Raw genomic sequence first — 20,773 nt, forward strand, 5'->3', positions numbered from 1 at the left:
TTTTGACATGTACTCTGTCGACATTATGATGGGACGATTCAACTTAAAGTGTTCCATGAAAAAAGAAAAAAAGGGGGGAGACGGATGCATAAAACCTTTTCACCCGGGAAACATCTGCAGATTCCACTCAGGTGAGTCATAGGAACGTTTCTCCAAGCGCACATCAAAAGCTAATCGTCAAAGATAATTATACACATAAAGGTATCCAGTGAACTGCACGCGGGAGGCAGGCGGTGGGCTCCCCTCCCCTCCTCTTCCCTTCCCTACCCTCCTACCTGCCTGCATCAGACTACACCCCACCCCTCACTCGCCCCACAAAACACCCCACCCCAACTAGCCCCCCCCCCCCCATGCCTCGCTTTACACACCTGGGGCAACGACATGTAGCTTAATAACAAAGCAAGGCGTCTTCATTCACTGTGTGAGTGCAGGCGAGGGGCATGCGCGGGAGGCATACAGTGGTAAATACTGTAGTGCGGAGGTGGGACATTGTTTTTCTCTATACTCTTCAGTACAATACATGGCCATTTGTCGAGCATTCACATTAACGTCGCACGGCAGGAAAAGATCCGGGGCCACACATCCTGCGTATCAAAAGCACATGCGGAAGCCTACCCACTCCCCACGGAGCGCTATATCTCTCTGGGGTGGGCGGCAGTCCGTGAGATGTTTGGGTGAGATCTTTTCATTTAGCGCCATTGTGCTATCGGTGACAGTGGCTTTGTCCATTGAAAATCTTTGCGGAGGCGTTCCCCTGCGTCTTGTAATTGTCTTGTAGGGAACACAGGGGGGCTGACCTCCGTGATCCCTGGTGGAGGTGGGGGGGGGGGGGTCAATGAGAGGTCATGGGGTCAATGGGAGCTTCTTTTAGAGTGGAGGGTGAAGTCACTGAGGTCAGACTCATTCAGCCACCATGCTTGAGAAGGTCAAAGGTCTATGTACACAGAGTCAGCGTTCCAAAAGAACACTTTCTTTTGATTTCTCAGCATTCAAGGTCCAGTGTTTGGTAGATACATACAGTAGTTCCCTCGCCTCCCCCTAGTCTTCATCAACTATCCGCTCTCTCCCTCTGTCTGCCTCTTTCTATGAGGCCTCTTCCTCGCCCTCCCTCCCTTGGTCCTCTCAGGTGCAACAGTCTCGCTCCAGGTGGTGCCTGAAGCCGTGAGAGGGGGAGGGCAGGGAGGCAGAGGTGGAGGGGAAGGCGGAGGAGGAGGAGAAGGAGGAAGACGAGGAAGACGAGGACTGCAGGAGGGAGGGGTAGGGGGTCATCTTCTCGATGTTGACATAGGTGGTGTTGAGCAGCACGTAGTGCTCCCCGCTGAAGCTGGAGAAGATGGACGAGATGCGAGACACCAGCTCCGAGAAGGACGGCCGCCTCTCCGGCTTGGGGTGCCAGCACTCGACCATCACCGTGTACCTGGTGGGGAGACGGACGGGGACACCGTTAAGACAGAAAAGCATCATAAATGAAGCATGAGAACAATGCAGAGAAAAATCTAAGTGGTCGGAATTGCTACAAGCTGCAAGCCTGCCTATTCACCATTACTCACACAGCAGCGTCACATCATATGTATATAAGACCAACACAAGACCAAAACATGCACCGCTGTTTCACAACCGTTGGGTCAGTACCCAATAGAGGCACGCAAAGGGGCCTAACAGGTCCTCGGACAAAGACGTCATGTAATAGAGAAGTGTTATTCAGTCTGTTGGATGCTGATTTCATGGTCGACAACGCATATTATGTTTGCACCCCTGTGCCCAACCTGTATGGAAGCACAGGTCTATTGTGTTGACCTACATTACACTGTCTGCTCCATCATCTGAGCCCTGATTTCTCCTGCACCAATGTCACCTATTCCTGCACAGCGACTGCACACGGTGAATAAAAGTGAAACACTTCACAGCACATGATGACAGATTTTATTACTGTGCGCGCAGACTGTTAAGTGGGAGTGTTGAACCGACTAGACAGTGGAGGGAGTGAAACCTTTCCTTATGGACTTATAAGGTCCTTTGTTTGTGTGATGAATAGCTGAACTGTTATCTTGTCTGAGCCATTTCACACAGAGGGACAGTTGAGTGGAGAGCCAAACAGGCAGAGGGTTTGAACTTTATCAAAAAGGGATTCATTTCCAAAACATAATTAAATGGTGTATCACCATTTATAGATAAAGTTATTAGTCTAAATTTAACACATAGTAGTAAAAACAAAAGATGATTACAGCTTCATAAAATACTTGTTTGGTTGACAAAGTTCTTTAAATTACATTAGCAGACAATAGTTTTATGAGAGCAATGCTTTTACTGTTTTTTACTTTGACAGGCAAAGTTTCCTCTCTCCTCATGCTGTCAAGTCTTAAGTGAATAGGCCGTAAAACTGTTTAATTCAGGACAACAAACCACGTTGCACCACATGAGCGAGGACATTTACACTACGTGCAATCGTCAAAAAGAAAACCACGCACGGTCATGAGTGTGGAATTGTGAGAATGTGTGCAGAGGTGAATCACCTCCATTCAGTCAGTGTCTTGGTTTTAATTTACAGCTTCGGAAACGTGGGCCTCAGCCTCTATCACCTGAACTCCCCCCCCAACCCCTCTGACTCCCATAGATGCAATGCAAATAGTCAACCTTGTGGTCGTAGCCATATTTCAGACAGGGGTGTAACCGCATTCGTATAGTGCCACAATGGCTCCAACGGTTAGGGAGGGCTTCTCAAACTTCTCCATGATAAGAGGCCCCAAATAGCCATAGCCTTTTTTAACCCAGCGCAGATTAGTGGCCTTTGGAATGCCTCAGTTAAGTTGTCAATCATTGACATGTTTACCAAATTCATTTTATTGTACTTCCAATGTAGTGACTTGATTGCTCAGTGATTGCTTAAACTTCTTGGCACTCATTGCACTGTTACTATCTGGCTAGCCCCACCCATCTGGAACTTTAGTGGATAAAACAAACTCACTCACCCACTGAGCCATGGGTCTGTAATGAGACATAAGGCTGGAGCTTATGGGCAGATGATGGCTTTTCCAAACTAGTGTGATTTTCTTTTTTGCAAACCGTTTACTCAGTTTATCCCTACATCTCCTTTTTCTTCGGTATTTCAGTCATTCTCTCCTTTCTTTTGTGTTTATTGTGGCAGGTCTCGGAACTGAGTTCAATGGACCACAATGGAAACAAGCCCCTGGGGCTTTTTGTGTTATCCTTTTAGCATAACCTTTGACTGTACTACCTGTACTGTTAATAATCGTGCTAAGTACTCAATCAATCATTGATTATTTTACATACTTCTAAAAGCTCGCAAAGCAACGTGTCGTGAGCTTGCACGGTACCTCGGCTATTTTCACATACGTTTTGAAAGTATATAAAACAGGGCTTGAGTGCTTAAACCTCGCCTCCCCCTGTTCTCTCTCCACCTCTGTCCATGTCATTCCTCTGTCCTCTAGTCAAGTCTCTGTATTTCAACAGTGTCTCATCTAGTACCAGTGAACCGCTGTGGCTCCGCCCCTTCCCCCCCCCCCCCCCCCCCACTCCCTCCATCCCTCTTTTGTGAGTCTTCATCAGCCCTGGCCTGTGCTGCTGTCAGCAGAGCATGGAGGATATGAGGGTAACCTCCAACAATAGGCCTCTGTTCCTCCCCGTGCCCCATGCCAAGGAGAGGCACTGAGTCGTGACTCTCAGTGAAGCCGGACAGGGTGAAGGACAGGGGAAAAAGGTGTGCGTGTGCGTGTGTGTGCGTGTGTGTGTGTGTGTGTGTGTGTGTGTGTGTGTGTGTGTGTGTGTGTGTATGTGTGTGTGTGTGTGCACGTGTGCGCTCACTCGCACATACGCACTGGCTCTATGTAGGTTACCTTGTCCTTTTAGACCATGCTGCTGTGTAAGCCGTGACATGTTTTGTTAGTATAACTCTAGTCTATAGCAGTGGTTCTCAAAGTGGGTTCTGGGGACCCCCAGGGGTCCTTGAGGTGGTTTCAGGGGGTCCCCGGCTAAATGATTAACATTCAAGAACCAAATGGACCCTTATCGATTAGCAACTCAGAACGTGGAGAAATGGAACCAAATGGACCCGTAAGAGTCCATTTGGTTCCATTTGTCCACTATAGGGGTCCATGGCCTAATTAATTGGAGGTCCTTGAAATTAAAAAGTTTGAGAACCACTGGTATATCCTGAATGCATACATGAGTGTGACTCTATGTGTGTGTGTGTGTGTGTGTGTGTGTGTGTGTGTGTGTGTGTGTGTGTGTGTGTGTGTGTGTGTGTGTGTGTGTGTGTGTGTGTGTGTGTGTGTGTGTGTGTGTGTGTGTGTGTGTGTGTGTGTGTGTGTGTGTGTGTGTGTGCACTCACAGTGCGTCAGGGCAGAACTCGGGCTGCAGCAGCCTCCTCCCCTGCAGCAGGAACACCGTGATGTCAAACGAGTTCACGTCTGAGTAGGGCGGGGCACCGCGGGTCATCAGTTCCCATATCAACACGCCAAAAGACCACTGGAAAAAAAAACACACACACAAATAAATAAATAAAAGAGAAACAAATAGATGAGCTGTTTAATGGCACGAGCTAATGAGCAGATTTCCCACCATGCCTCCCATCGGTTTTAGTATCTGGGTTATGGAGATAAGAGTTTGAGTTATAGACAGAGAGAGAGTCATGTTAACCATATAAATCCTCCGCAGTAGAGTTCTTAACAGTCAAGATCGCAGGGTTTCTGTGACGATTCTGGGCCAAGAGCTGAGATGGTGTGTATGTCTATGTCTGTGTTTGTGTGCATATGAGAGCAAGTAGGGATGCCGTGATATGGAAATTCTGGGCAGTTTAAAATAACAATTTAGCTGAAAGCCGATACCGATATTTGTTTATTTAGTTTTTGTTGTTATTCATTCCCCCGCCCTTTTGTGCCAGGGAAACAACATCATCATTGTAAGAAATTACTCTTCTAAATCTTGAACTTGTATTGTATTGTTAGACTGCAGATAATCAACACAGCAACAAAGCCAGTGCAAAATGTATGCATCATAACAACAGATACATATGGGCCACTGCCATCAGTGAATGTCAACCCCCTCAAAGAACCCTCAGGGTCCCTGGACGCCATTTGAGAACCACAGGCCTAATGCCTTCGCTAAAGCCTCACCACGTCTGACTTGGGGGTGAACTTGTGTGTCTGCAGGCTTTCCAGGGCCATCCACTTGACGGGCAGCTTCACTCCGCTCTTGTTGTGCACGCTGTAGTACTCCTTGTCATACACATCCCTGGCCAGGCCGAAGTCTGCTACCTTCACTGTGTAGCTCTCATCCAGCCTAGACGCCACCACATGATAGAGAGAGAGAGAGACAGAAAGAGACAGAAAAACAGAGAGTGAGAGGTCAATCCACTGCTCTGACTGGGACTGCAGCTCCCAGCCAAAGACAAAGAGTGTCTGCCATTTTTTGGATCCATAATGGGAGCTGTATAACAGACGTTTAAGCTAGACAGACATGCCAAGTTGGAACTATTCTGCCTGTGACCCTGAGATCATTTTCAAAGGTCATGAGCAGTTCTCCCAGACTATCTTCGCTATTCATTGTACGATTAAGTATATAGGGCTTAAGTGGTCATTTTTTATTTCGCTCTAATAAAAAATGCCAAATGCCTGGAGAGATAAAAATGTGATGAACGAGATGACATCTATACTAATCTCTGCTGTCTGAGTGTCCGTGTTGTGCTCCTGGCTAGCGCGCACTCACATGCAGTTGCGTGCGGCCAGGTCTCTGTGCACAAACTTCTTGCTGGCAAGGTATTCCATCCCTCTGGCCACCTGCAGTCCAAATCCCATCAAGTCCTTCACTGTGGGGTTCTGCAACAAACAACAACACACCATCAGCGCCAGCGGAGCACAGAAAACGGCCATCTGGACTGGCAACGGAGGTGAACACGAGGCTTAAATGCTTTTGTGGAAACTTTAGTGTTGGATAGGATAAACAGCGGAATGGCTGAATACATGTTTATATGTCTGTGTCTCTGCGTGTGTTCTTACGCCGTGGCTCTGCAGGAGGCTAGCCGTCTATAAGAGGGTCAGTCTTTATGTGTGTCTGTGTGTGTGAGATAATCTCACAAACTTTGAATCCCGAGATCCACATGATAATTTTTTTTAGATGAAAGTGCATGAGCTCACATGTGAGCATCTGTATGTGCATGCACAGCTAAATCCTCAGAGTTAACTTAACTCTGAAAGAGTAAAAATGCACTCAAATGAACCCACAAGAGAAGTGTGTTCTGATTCGTTTTCATTTTATTTGATCGTGCCAAGACACACATCGAATCAATAAAACCAAACCATGTAATCATTGAGGATGTCTGTAGCTGTATATGTGTCTGTTTCAGGGCTGACGTAGTTGACCTTGACACATACAAACATTTTACAATCAGCCTCCATGTCTGTTTATGTGTTCATGTTTATAGTCAACTTTTATTGATCACAGCTTGAACAATATGAGAACATAAAGTTAGCAGTTAACATAAAGAGGCATTTACAAGGATCTGACCAGTGTGTGTGTGTGTGTGTGTGTGTGGTCATTTACAACCTGTGCACGTTTCAGTACTCTATGCAGGTGTTACCTATGTCTGAATGCAGGTGTGCATGTACACACATTATACATGCACGCGTAAATGGCACAGACATTTATTTACATGGTGTGAGTATTCGCATGTGCATCTACACTGTAAAAACAACACGACGTGTGTGCACATATGTGTGTGCATGTACTGCATGCAGTTGCATTTTTGTGTGTTTGTGCTCATGTACGCTATCGCCTTAAGCCTGATTTATTCAGCTTGTACAGTGCCACACACCGAAAATAGCAGCTCATGACGTGTTGTACTGCGACATCTTGTGAGCTTGTAGATCAGCTATTTTTGTTACGCGACATCCGTGCATAACTTAAGGTGCTGTAAGTGATATTGTTTGGTTAGAACAAAATTTTTAAAGCCCTATATGATACTGATACTGTAGTAATCATTGCAATAGAGAGTTTGTTTAGTAACAGTAAACAGAAAATACATTTGAAAGTGTTTCACAATTCATCCAGTCAGGAGAGAGAACCCCACAAGACCATTTATCAGCTTGTGTTCCAGTTCTAAATGTGTCTGTTCATTTATTTGTTTCATCACTTACAATTCGACTTGTTTATCCTGTATCTTCCTCTGTGAGTTCTCTCTTCTGATTAGATGAAATTGTTACAAAAACATATTTTGCATTATTTATTTATTTTTTAGCTACACTGGTTTTACCTCTAGTTTTATGCCTTCATGCTTTAAATGCTTTGTTTCTGTTTCTTATATCTTTTATAGTGGTGTGATGATTCTTTTTGTTTTTGTTTTATGCAAATGTTTATTGTCGCACTTTGAGATTTTCACAAATGTAAAGTGCATAAAAAAAACAAAATCCATTATGATTATAAGTTAGGCTGTACGTACGTGGCCCTCGTCGCGGATGAAGTTGCGCAGGTCTCCGTGCTTCATGTAGGGCAGGACCACCAGGGGAGAGCCCTCCTGGGGCAGACAGATCCCCAGCAGGGACAGAACGTTGGGGTGGCTGAAGTCCTTCATGATGATCCCCTCCTTTAGGAACTGAGACACCTCCTCCAAGTCTGTGATGCCTGGAGATGATGATTGATGGTAGAGAGAAGAGAGGAGAGTGAACATCGAGTACGAATCTACTGTACAAGCTCTCGAATTTTGTAACATATAGATATAGATGTAATTTCCTTCTTTACATAACCTTGTTGGAGTGAGGATAGAGGAGCTATGACAGAGATGCAGCCATGGACACAGAGAGAAAGAAGACGAAAGATTCCTATTGGTTCCTATTACATCTCAAATGTATACCAGAGCCTCCATCAAGTTGGAACGCTCAACCACTTAAGCACTATATACTTCCTTGTATGAAGTAGATCTACAAGGGCACAACACATTGTATTGCAAGCTTGTAGATCTGCTATATTTGCTATCTTTGAAATAAAAAAGGAAATGAACATTAAAAGAAAAATAAGCATGCAGGGTTCCACATGTCTGAGTATTGACAACAAAACACTACAAGCAGCCTACTGTGCACAGTACACTGAAACAAGAAACTTTGCCAACGACAAAGCCCTGTGTGTGGGCTCTTCTATGGGATCAGACATATCAAAAAACAATAATACTACACAGCAGGGAACACACCACAACCATGCCTCTAAAGTAGAGACCATCCCACACACACACACACACACACACACACACACACCCACACAAACACACCCACACACACACACACACACACACACACACACACACACACACACACACACACACACACACACACACACACACACACACACACACACACACACACACACACACACACACACACACACACACACACACACACAGAGAGACCAGCTCCCTCCTATTTGTCAGTCTCCAGACAGACAGTCTGAAGAAGTTCAACCTCGCTGGCCCTCCATACCCCTCACCCCCACCCCCCCACCCCTCCAGGTGGAACCAACTGCACATTCCCATTATCCAATCCCATCAGTGGCTCTGGTGTCAGTGCTCTTTAGCCCCGCTGGCTCTGCTGTAATCCAGTTAGACATTAAGACATGAAGGCTCTTTAGACCCACAGAAAATAAGTGGCTGATTAGTCTTTGACTGAGGTTAGAGGAGACCCAGCCTGAAGAAAATAACGTTTCCCTTTTCAAAGTCTCAGACTCGGCTGCAGCTTCGCTTTTGAACCCGGCCTCCACAGTGGAAGCAGGCGCTTGGTCTCCTCTAGCAGCCAAATAGTTTTTTAGCATAGAGGAGGACCTCCAGATGATTTCTGGGTTCCCACAAGAGTGTCTGGTAATGTAGACCGGGGGCCACAGTCAAAAGGTTCACAGAAATTTGTCTCCTGGCTGGTAATAATTTTACTCCCTTTTTAAAGAGTTGGGAGAACTACTGCTGCATGGAGAATAGATGCTCCTTTGTAGCGAAGCACAATATAATGCTGTCTGAGCATTCTTTAACCACTTAAACCCTAGACTTCGTTTACCGGGGTCCAACCAGGGGCCCATACTTGGCCCCCTCCTTTCTTTCTTCTACAACAATGCTATGATGTAAACGGAGGACAAAACAAACACAAAGGCAATGAGGAAGGCATCTTGGGAAATCACTAAATTAAATAATAGGTCCCAAATCCCTGGAGACCAACCCCCCAACGGGGCAATTTCCATCCCGGCCTGGAGGATGAGTCCTCTGGGCCGCCACTCTGCACTCCTGCATCTCTCTCCTTGGTATCAATCTCCATGGGGCTTGAAGTGACAGGTTATGCGATTAGGGAGGACCCTAACGTCATCTGCACCATCGGCAGCTCATTCATCACCATCATCTAAGCTCAGAGCTTCGATGAGATGCCCTCCCATAACGCGACTGACGCAACGCGACGGCAAAGAGAACCGACGTGATTTAAACAGATGAGGGGGGACAGACAGCGTTAGGAATGACAGCACTTGGATGTGAATGTGTTTTGAGGCTGGGTCCAGGGCTGAAACAACGACTAACAACAAACTAATCGATTTAATTGATTGTAAAAAACAAACAAAAATCGCAAATACAAGCCAACACCGCGTCGAGATGCTACGGCTTGTTAGCTCGTAGAGTGTACATTTCTTGGATTTTTTTTGTGACATCGTTGCACAACAATGTATAGAATAAGCCTTTTTAATCAGACTAATCGATTTAGTAAAATATAAAGAAATCAACGCGCTTTGATTAAACAAAAAAGTAATTGATAGCCCTCAATGTGAATAATCACTTTGTTGAAGTTGCACTCGTCTGAGTTGCAGCCCCAGCTGGGTCATTTCAGGCACATACGTACAGTATGTTAGGTTGCCTGTTGTTACTGCATAGATCCTGCAGCACAGGATGCAGTGTAGTTATCCTTTGTGTTACAGTTTTTCCACATTTGTTTGTTCCGGGCACGTAGGCACAGAAAAAAGGAAATAAAAAGTTCATTGTATTTACAGTAGCAAATTTGCAATAAAACTAATAACAGAGAGAGAGAGAGAGAGAGAGAATGAGAGTGAGAGAGTAACAGAGAGAGAAAGAACGTTTTTTCCCCGCGGCTATCAGAGCTCTGAATGAGGACTAAACAAGGGAACCAGGGGACCTGGTACTGCCAGACCCCTAGTGGTTGAAATCTGAATGGCCGGACATCTGAATGGTTTCTAAACTATGTCACGCTAAGCTTGGCCAATCAAAAAGAGGGACATGTAAGAAAACGTTTTCGTCCATATATGGACGAAAACGATAGCAAAAGGGGACCGACAAAGCCTCATGTAGGCCTGACCCCCTGGGTCTGGCAAAAAAGCCAAAAATCACGTGTGGATCTCTGGATCTACATGGGTCTATGACGCCAGTCATCTATGACATATCTAGATGACGTATGCCTCCATATTTGGGCAAGGTTTCAGCCCAGTCTGACCACTATTGTTTTCCATAACAAAATTGATGAAGTTAAATATTTAAAATATATATAAACATTTGTGGAAAGAAATGCATGGAGGTACTTCCTTGGCATACTGGTAGAATGCACAAGAAATGTGGCACTGAAAACTACAGTAATCACAACTTAGTAGTCTACAGAGAATATATTGTATAGCTAGCTACTGTAAGTACTGCAAAATAGTGCTTGTGTGCATAAAAATACAGTAAGCCTAAAGAACAAAGACAACTCTAAATGAAAAGCACATTACACTACACTCAATGTTGTGCAACTGTAAAATCAAAGTCAAAGAGAGATTCCTTGTCTCTCAGCATCACGTCTTTGTGCTGCGTCCGGCCAGAGGACTTCGTCCACATCACATGCAACGCTGTCCCTTGCCAGAAAACAAAAAACAAAAAACCTCTGGTGTGCCGGATTCAGTCTTGAACACTCCGCAGGCCAATTCCATGTAAGAGATTTCCTCTGATATATGGGTTTCGGTCATAGACCTTCAACCGCCAAGCAGAGAAAAAACTCTTCTATATGGTCGAGTAAAAGGACTGTATGGTGGGAAGAGAAACATTTATGAACCGCTGGTTGATGTTGAACCACTGGTGTATCTGGACATCATGGTGAAAGCTGACATTGTCTCAAATCACCACATCACAACCTACCGTCACAGTGAAAAATCTGTTTTAGTGAGTGAAAATGTGTTTAACCAGATTTAAGCTCTATATACTTTGTTGTACGACAAATAGCGACTTATTCCTACGAGAAGCTCACAATGCGTTGAATTGCGAAGCGTTGTGAGCCAATAGCGATGATATCAAGGATTAAAGGATTTATGTCTTTGTCATTGTTACTGTAGACGTGGCTACATTAATAGTCTCTTGACAGGACTCCCTAAAAAAAATGATCAGACAGCTGCAGTTGATTCAGAACACTGCTGCTCGAGTCCTTATTAATGCCAATAAAGTGGATCATATCACTCCAGTTCTCAGATCTTTACACTGGCTCCCTGTCTGTCAAATAATTGATTTCAAAATTTGTTTATAAGTATTTAATGGTTTAGGATCAAAATATGTTTCTGATTTTGTGATTCATCATGAACCATCCAACCCAGAGTCAGAACTAAATGTGGAGAAGCAGTGTTCAGTTTTTATGCACCATATCTAACTCCCAGAAAACTGCAGGTTTGCAACAATTCTCCTTCCTGCTGGCCCCTGCCTTTTCCTTTGCTTTGCTTTTTTCGAGATTTCCTCTGCACTGTGATTTTATTCTCATATCCTTGTTTTATTTTAACATCTTATTTTTCATTGTATTCAAATGTCTTAATGCTCTGTTTCTTCATGTCTTAATGCTTAATGTTTTGTGTATAGAGCACTTTGAATTGCCTTGATGTTCGAATGAGTACAAATAAACATTCCTTACGCTGAAATCATCACAGAACCAGCAACTCTACATTGAGCGCTTTGAATTGAATTGAATAACACTCCCTCAAAACAATTACCGTTGCAGTTCCTTAAGGCACTTCACCCCCATACGACTGTTGTGTGATGAGTGTGTGCAACTCTATGAATGTGAACCATGATGGTGCAGAAAGAGAGCATGCATGCAAGCAAAGCTCCCCTGGATGAAGAATGGAATGGTCAGTCTATTCCAGACACACTGGGTTTGTACTTACGGTTCAGAGACTTTATTGCACAGTGCTGCTTCTGACCATCTGGCTCCAACAGAGTGCCATGAAACACACAGCCAAAGTGACCTGGAGAGAAAGAACATCAGCAAGATTCACAAGTTATGATCAGTGAGTTCAATTATATTATTCAATATATCGTTGCTGGCGGGTGAAAACTTTCTAAGTCCAAAACCGTTCCTTTTTTAGTGTTATTTTAAAAACACTTTAAAATAGTGTAAATAAACGATCTACAAGCTCACAATGCCTGGCACTGCTAGGCGTTGTGAGCTTGCAGATCTGCTATTATCGCTATTTTTGTGCGACATGCTTGAACGATGAAGTAGGGCATTAATTTACGAAAAAAACATAACAAGATGGAGATACAAGGTTTCTGCCCGACAGCAACAAGATTCAATTATTCACAGTATGAAATAAATGAATGTGAGAATATCTCCAGCAGTCCCAGTCTCGAAGAAAAGATGTGAGATTGTTTTAATTAGTCCCAGTGTCAAATTAAATTAAAATAAATTATGTGAGATTATGTTAACCAGTCCAAGTCTGAGAGATATTGAAGTCTGTAGCAGAGGAATCATGGTGTAGAGGTACAGCTGAACAAGGGTCAGTTATTACTTCAGCTTTGCCTCACTATAAATCACTTTTAAGCCTTGTTCAGCCATTTTCACATCGCTTTAGAAGGCCTTGTATCAAGCCTTGAAAGCAACAGCTTACTTAAACTAATTCACTTAAGATAGCATCACGCTCACAAAATACTATAAGTCTCCCACCGCAAGAAACCAAGCACCAAGGATTATTAATTAATACCGCAAAGCAGGCTAATATGCCCACCCCGTCTTGAGTTATAGTGCCTGTTATTGAATTATATCTCCTCTTTAAGACTCGGGGGCCAGCCCCCAGATTCAAAGTAGTGTCAGAGTGAACGAGCGTGGAAAACCCTCTTTGGTGCCCTCTTATCACGTCCGCGCAGATGGGCGACGGTGTTGGGTTACACCTTCCAACAATGGACCCTGGGAATAGTAGCCGGGGACAAATCATCCAACGCCATTCTATGAACCCTGTCTCGCTATCCAGCTTTTTTTTTCCTCCAGGGGGGTTGATCCAATAAGCACAGGGGAAAGGGATATTTGTGACACTGCCCCATCATTGAAGGGGGGGATGTGGGCTTTCCCCCCCCCCCTTCCTGTCAGAGTTCTGCGTTGAATTTGATCTAGGTCTGTGAGCGGCCTACTTAAACCACACAATATGAGGTGATTTTACGTCTAGATGTCAAACTTGCGGTTTGATAATGCGGGCAATTAAGCTCTTTGTGGGTGAGTTTTTTTTTTCTCTTTCTTTTGTATGGCTTCAGGCCCTGTGGCGGTGGAGTCTCTGGTATGACCTGAGGTTCTGGTACATAGAGGTATGAGGACTGAGCTATATGGAGAGGTTGGAAGGCAGCTTTGCATAGTTTATGCATGGTTGCATACAAGATATGCATGAACACCAGCACGGATGGTATCCATGTCATAGTGTTTATATGGCTGCATTGTCTTTCATCAAGGCTACATTTCATTCATGTGTCTGCCTGTAGGATCAAAATTACATTAGTACATCAACAATAGTAAGATTCAGGTAATTCTAGTAGCTAGGTGGGAAAACAAACAGGCAAGGACTGTCCAAAAAAAAAGCACTAAGAATAAAACTCCCCACACTGACCTCTTCCAATGACCTGGTTGAGGTGGAGCAGCAGCTGGTCCCTGGCAATCACCACGTGCTGCACCTCCTTCAGGAGGTCCGGGTGGAGGCACGACGGGTCTATGTGCACCGGAGCCATCAGCAGAGGGGACACCAGCTCCCCGTCTGGCCCATGATGCAGACCCAGACCCATGCCTGCTCCCAGGACCCCCAGCCTCGGGGAGAGCAGCTCCCCGTTGCCCCCATAGATGGGCGGGGCTCCGCGACACGTCTCGGGTCTCTCAGAGCCCTGGTCTGGAAAGGGAGGCAGGGGTCAAAAAGGTCACTGAGTGTAAGATGATACTGTAATGCAGTGGTTCTCAAAGTGGGGTCCGGGGACCCCCCCAGCGGTCCTTGGCGGAGTTCCAGCGGGTCCGCAGCAAAATGTATTAATATACCATTAAAATCTGTTTAAGCACTTTAACCCTATTTAATACTTTGGCTATTTGAAAATAGCCGATTTACAGGCTGACAACACGATGCAACACGCTGTGAGCTTGTAGATCTGCTATTTTTGAACATTTGTGAAAAACATAATTTTCTCTTATCCCTGTCCCTGGCACAAAATATTTTCAAGAGGTGGCAAATACAAATACATATCAATTTGGGGGTCCTTGAGATGAAAGGTTTGAGAACCACTGCTGTAATGAATGCTTGTAGAGGTTAAGGAATAAAGGCAATGATTTGCTGTTGGTGTTGTTAGAGCAAAGGAAAGGGGGAAGAATAGGACATTGTGGGTGAAAGTCATTTTTCTTTCCTGAGACAAACAGAAGTTAAGCTTAAGAGGGAGACAGGGGGAGAACGATTCAGTCCTCAAGAACAACAGACAAAGAGTTTCATCACTGAGCACATTAGGATTAGGACGAAGTGATGTTAACATCTACGATCAGAAATGAAAGTTACGGCCCGGACGGTTGGCTTAACCGTCTGGGCACCTAGGCTGGTAATGCGTGTGTCGAGGGGTTCAACTCCTGAGCCCGACAGCCTTTTCTGCATGTCACTCCCCATCTCTCTCCTCATTTCCTGTCAGCCTATTGTCCTATCAATAAAGGCATAAAAACTTTTAAAAAAGAAAGGAAAGTTACAGTTAGATATGATATGAGCAGGTAACTAAGATAGTTATGCTCTTGCACAAATCAGCTACAATTCCTCAAAATCCCTGTACTCTTCCCTGGAGCTCCCCGGTACATTAGTTTATTAGCGAACCATTTCTCTTTGGTTTAGCACTGCGCGCTGGCACCTTACTATATCCAAAACCCAAATTGGCCCTTTGGCCCATCCACTCCAGATCAGGTGACAGCAGAACCCTCCTCCACCCCTCCCCATGCGCCCTTGGGGACACAAGCCGAAGAAACCATAGATATATATAAAGGCTAGATGGCTCAAGGGGACGGCGCAAGCGTAGCTCAACCGCGGCCATCTTGAAACAGTCATTCATAACATTATGTCTATGGTGCATATACTTTGAAATAACCATAGCGTGCTCAATTTTCATCTGATTTTCAAACGGTTTGGTGTATTGTAAACACCAAAGATGTAGTTATGATACTGCATACTTATAATTATAATCATGTTTTTTTTTATTTTTTATAATTTTATAATTTTATAATTGTATTACATCTTTGGTGTTTACAACACACCAAACCGTTTGAAAATCGGATGAAAATTGAGCACGCTATGGTTATTTTAAAGTATATGCTCCATAGACATAATGTTATGAATGACTGTTTCAAGATGGCCGCCATGTGGCAACGTCGTACTCCATTGGCCAGCAGCGCGGGTGAGTCATCTAGCCTTTATATATATCTATGGAAGAAACCACGTTGCACACCAATGGCATCAAGGTAACTAGCCGTGTTAGTCGAGAACAAAATGCGTGAGGCATCGAGAAGACATGCAGTGGTCAGAGGAAAGCACGCAGCCCCGTAAAGCAGGTCTTGAGGGAGGGGGGGGTGGACGGAGAGGAGAAGAGAAGAGGGAGAGAGAAAGGGAGATGGATGGAGGTGGGAGGTGTTGTTGTTCCGTCGACGTACCCTCCAGCAGGGTTGTTCTATAGTCCACTGACTCGTGCGACACCATTTCGTTGGAAGGGCTGACGCTCCGTGCGTTAGCCAGCCTGTCCAGGTGCTGGATGTGAGCCCGGCCGTCATACCACACCTCAGATAGATCTACAACATGGAGGGAAGGAAGACAGAGAGAGAGAGAGGAGGAGTTGAGGGGGAGTTAAGGAGGATGACAGAAAGATGAGGAGAGAAAAAACAGAAAGAGGGAGGGAGGGAGAGAATGAGAGAAAGCGAGAGAAAGTGAGAAGGATGGGGAGATAAAGAGGAAAGGATTGAGGGAGAGAATGAGAAGTTGAGAGGATGAAACAAGATGGAAGGAGGGAGAAGAAAAGAGAGAGGAGAGGTGTAGAAGATGATGGTGATGGAGAGAGATAAAGGGTACAGATGGGATTGAGAGAGAGAGAGGGGGAGGGAGGGGGAGAGAGAAACAGACAGGGGGGGAAGACAAATGCTTAGAGAGGGGACAGAGCGCTTCACCAGTGCACCCATCATCCAACCGCCATGACACACCCTCCATCACCAACCCTCACATCACTCACTCTCACACACACAGTTATGCACTTACAGTACACATGTACAAATATACTTAACACACACATGTACACATGCACGCACACACACACGTATCACACTTACCGTCGATGTGTTTGTTTCTCCTCCACATGAGCAGCGTTCCCAGCAGCATCAGCAGCAGGCTGACTGACACACAGCCTACGATGAGGCCAATGTAGTCCTGTTCCTGAGCCCGCGTCACCTTACCCAGGTGTCTGATGCTGTCTGCCTGACGCCACTGAGGATGGGACCAGAGAGAGTCATTCACAGGTGACCAGATCAAGTTCAACCACCAAGTTCAAGACCAGGAAAGCAACAATCGATTATTTTCTCAGCGATAATTCCATCCATTACTTTTTCGGTTAATTGAATTCTAGCACGTTGTTTTTTTTTCTCCAACGAATTGATACTAACAGATTTTTTATAATCAACTAAATCGATTAAAATCTATTTGAAACATTTTAAAAACTACAGCGAAATTTCTAAATCTTATTATTAAATAATACATTTTGGACACCATGTACTTTTCACATGTATGACTGATACTGCAAATCCAATTTCCCCATAATAAATAAATAAAGTTTTCTACCTTCTACCGAGTTTTGATCAAAACATTTTCTAAGACTTTTGGGGGGCGGGTTTTACGAAGCGTGCTGCAAATTACTGCCAGGGCCGCAGGATTCTTTGTTACCGAATGTTTTCCATTTAGCAGGGTATTTACCAAGACTGTCACAGCCGCAGCGAGTTTGCCATGGCGCCCACCAACCATGATAAATCAGCTTGAGCAGGCCATATGTATACATTTTCATTCCCATATTTCTGCGGTCCTACATCAAATCCAACATGCATAACCTAAAGATGTGAATGTGAGCGCTCCTGCTTTTCTCTCATTTCACCACCGCAAACCCTCATTTGCGGAATCCTAGTGAAAATGGCCAAACGCCATTTATCTTGTTAGCATCTAGGAAAAGCCCCGCAAAGCCTTTGTAAATATGGCCTTTTGTCTGTTACTGATGGTGCTGTGGAATGTGTACCTTGTGGTCAAACACTCAGTCAGTCAATCAGGTCTTTCATAAAGAGGTTTTGATTGGATGGAGGGATAAAAAGTTGGGAGGAACTGAATCAAGCTGTGGGGCTTGTGCATACTGTATATGGTTCCTGCATATTCCACAACCTCATCCTGTGTTCACGTGACCTCACCCTGGCTGCGACAAGCTGAAAGGAAGGAGAATGGTTGACACTACAACCATCCACAACCATGTGAAAACAGAACTCTCAATTACGGTGCCACCTCTCAAAGTGGGAGGAACATTCAGGGTCAGTTGCATATCATCTGGGGGAGATTACTACAACTCATAATATTGTTGTATCATGTACACTGTACTTTGAAATAAAGATGTAGCCTTTTTTTTTTTTACATCTGCCTTTGGAGAGGAAGATTGTTGACCGATTGTTGAGGTCTTAAAGAAGTGGAGCTTTGATTCACTGCATCTGGGGGGGACCAGATTTGTGAGCTGTTGGCGTATCAGCAATTGCTTTTCCAACTGCCATCGTCTCCTAACTGTAACTGGGAATTTGAGCCTCCTGTACAACACATTACGGTTTATCATAATAGGCGCAATCTCGAAAATTGCTGACCAAGGGTAGAGCTGTTAGAGAGGACGAGAGGGATTTGTGGTGCAAGCAGCAGTGAACTTATAGGAACACATGTCCAGCGTGCCGCAACTGCTGCACTCATTTCATCAACACTGGACCTGACACCCCCACACATATGCAATATTATTACACACACGCATGCATGCACTCGCACACGCACGCACCACAATCCTGTGCTGAGTGCCTCAGATGGAGGGCAGATCACATCAGTGATATTGCCTCTTCCATTATTAGGTTTGGTGGAAATGAGGTTTCCTCTGCTGCTTGGTGCTGGAGATGGAACGTGCGCATGTGTGTGTGTGTGTGTGTGTGTGTGTGTGTGTGTGTGTGTGTGTGTGTGTGTGTGTGTGTGTGTGTGTAGATTAAAAATAAGAGTCAATGACTTGTTGTCTGCGTATGTCTAGGGCTGGGCATGTATGTGAATGCATGTTTGTGTGCGATATGACGGGGTGTGCTTGCATGTACTGTATGTGGCATGCCCAAGAGTGTATGCTTGCCTGCTGCTTGCATGCATGTGTCATGTTTATATCTGCATGTGTGTGTGTGTGTGTGTGTGTGTGTGTGTGTGTGTGTGTGTGTGTGTGTGTGTGTGTGTGTGTGTGTGTGTGTGTGTGTGTGTGTGTGTGTGTGTGTGTGTGTGTGTGTGTGTGTGTGTGTGTGTGTGTGTGTGTGTGTGTGTGAGTGTGTGTGTGCCTGTGTAGTATGCATGTAAGTATGTGTTGAGGGATACTGTGATAAAATCTGCATTCTGCACAGTAAAATCTTCAGTGTTAATCTAACTCTAAACCAAATGGACCAGTAAAATTGCTGGTGTGGTGTATAAGACGTTGGGATAATCTCTAAAGGCAATGTGATGACATCTAATGCCAATACGGGCTCATATATTAAAGGTTAGAGTCGCTTTGGCATTTCTTGTTCACATTTACACAAATCTCATATAAACTATAAAACAGAAGATAAATGTTATATAAAATGTAATCATGAAAAAAAAAAAAAGTTTTATGAAGACTAGTGGGCCATATAGACCAGCTCGTCTCCAAATTGTTTCTGTTTGGCTCTTTATTGAGACATTTGTTTGTATAGTCTCAGAGCGCTAAGAATCTTGGATCAGCAGGGTTACAGGGTGGGGTTCTGAGCCACTATGCCAGTGGTTCCCAAACTCTTTAGCTCGAGACCCGAAAGAGAAATGTTATGTCTCCCCGGGACCCAAACCAGGGAAAATAGCTAATCTACAATCTTACGTGTTGCGAATGTGAGCTTGTAGATCGACTATTTTCACTACTAAAATGGAATTTCTTAGATTTTCCTTTAACACATTGCGTGCCAATCGCGTGGATCTACGCAAACCTAAATAATTGCGCAGCGTGCCAGTCACGTAGATCTACGCAAAGTGGTCTTTTTTTCTTTTTTTTCTCCTCGCAGGTTCACATTTCATTGTAGGCCTCGTTCGCAGTGACACATTTCATTGTAGCACACCCGGAAACGGAAATATCCGTATCCGGAGATTTTCGTTCCCACCCGCTCTCGCTCTAAATCTTCCCCTAATCCTCCATTATCGCAGAGTTTTTTTTCTCCTCGCTGATCACTGTATAACATAAACAACTTCTAAATGGACGATCGCCGATTGAAACGGTCTTCTCTGGGCAACTCACACAGCTACCCTGTGTGTCTACAAACAGTTTAACGCGCGATCTTAAGGTATTTAGCGAGGTCTGTGGCGACGTGAAAAAAACAAAAAAACAACAATAAATCGCTGGCACTGTTGAGTACATTATGATATTAAACTCTGGCGTGGAATGTGTTAAAATGTCTTTTGAAATGTCTTTTTAATTTCTGAAAATCTTTAGAAATGAACATTTAAAACATTTGTAGTAAACAAACAAAAGAAAAGGATATTTACTTGTGACCTACAACAATGGGTCCCGACCCACTGTTTGGGAAACACACCATCTCTCAGTTTTGACAGTAAAAGCGACTTTTAACAAGACATTGTTTTAATGAACTGAGTTTGGATGTGTGTTTACACGAGTCCCATTTAGCTTCACTTCACTTTATCGAGGTTGAATAGACAGCTTGTATACAAAACCAGTTTTGAAAGGGGTGACTGAGCAGCTCTCTCTCAAAGAGGATCCAAAGATGGGGGGCCTTATATAAACAGTCTGTACCGTTAACAGAGCATTTACATTTCAGGTATTTTTTTAGCTGATGCTTGTAGATGCACAGTGAATTACTTAACCACTTGAACCCATAGCGTCTACCCTAGAGATATGGTGTTGAGGGGAAGAAATCAGTGGACCTAGTATAGAGCCCTGCGGGACCCCGGTCAACAGAGTATATAGGGTTTAACTGGTTAAGTGGGAAGAGGGAAACATTCCCAAAGTGGGGCTCAAACCTGTGACCTCTCAGTGTGGAAACAGTTATTCTAACAACTCCACAACCCTTGAGTAAAGTTTAAGTTAGGATCAGCATAGAGATCCTAAATGGTTTTAGCTGGGATAGAGACTGTATCAGCACAGTCTCGTTATGGAAGATTCCAGTAAAAGTTTTGGAATGGTTCAAGGAATGTTATGAAATGTTTAGTTCATCCCTGTGGTTGACAGCAGAGTGACAGACTG

At 44.4% G+C, this 20,773-nt stretch overlaps 1 protein-coding gene across 3 annotated transcripts in view; it reads right to left on the bottom strand.

Annotated features, from left to right (window-relative positions):
* Positions 1–353: 353 nt before the first annotated feature.
* Positions 354–20,773, bottom strand: part of met (MET proto-oncogene, receptor tyrosine kinase) — a 72,913-nt gene continuing 52,493 nt past the window's right edge. For 2 of the 3 annotated variants that reach the window (XM_080437971.1, XM_080437970.1), the window contains exons 13-21: positions 16,587–16,740; positions 15,921–16,055; positions 13,870–14,142; positions 12,163–12,243; positions 7,454–7,635; positions 5,725–5,834; positions 5,133–5,298; positions 4,349–4,485; positions 354–1,417 (exon numbers count right to left, since the gene is read on the bottom strand). In XM_080437971.1, coding sequence (XP_080294097.1) covers positions 1,123–1,417; positions 4,349–4,485; positions 5,133–5,298; positions 5,725–5,834; positions 7,454–7,635; positions 12,163–12,243; positions 13,870–14,142; positions 15,921–16,055; positions 16,587–16,740 — 1,533 coding nt within the window. In that variant the 3' untranslated portion in view covers positions 354–1,122. The remainder of the gene's footprint in view (positions 1,418–4,348; positions 4,486–5,132; positions 5,299–5,724; positions 5,835–7,453; positions 7,636–12,162; positions 12,244–13,869; positions 14,143–15,920; positions 16,056–16,586; positions 16,741–20,773) is intronic. The other variant, XM_080437972.1, reaches the window with a different exon arrangement.

The sequence above is a fragment of the Gymnoscopelus braueri genome, assembly GCF_963280865.1.
Source record: "Gymnoscopelus braueri genome assembly, chromosome: 9".
Lineage (NCBI taxonomy): Eukaryota > Metazoa > Chordata > Actinopteri > Myctophiformes > Myctophidae > Gymnoscopelus > Gymnoscopelus braueri.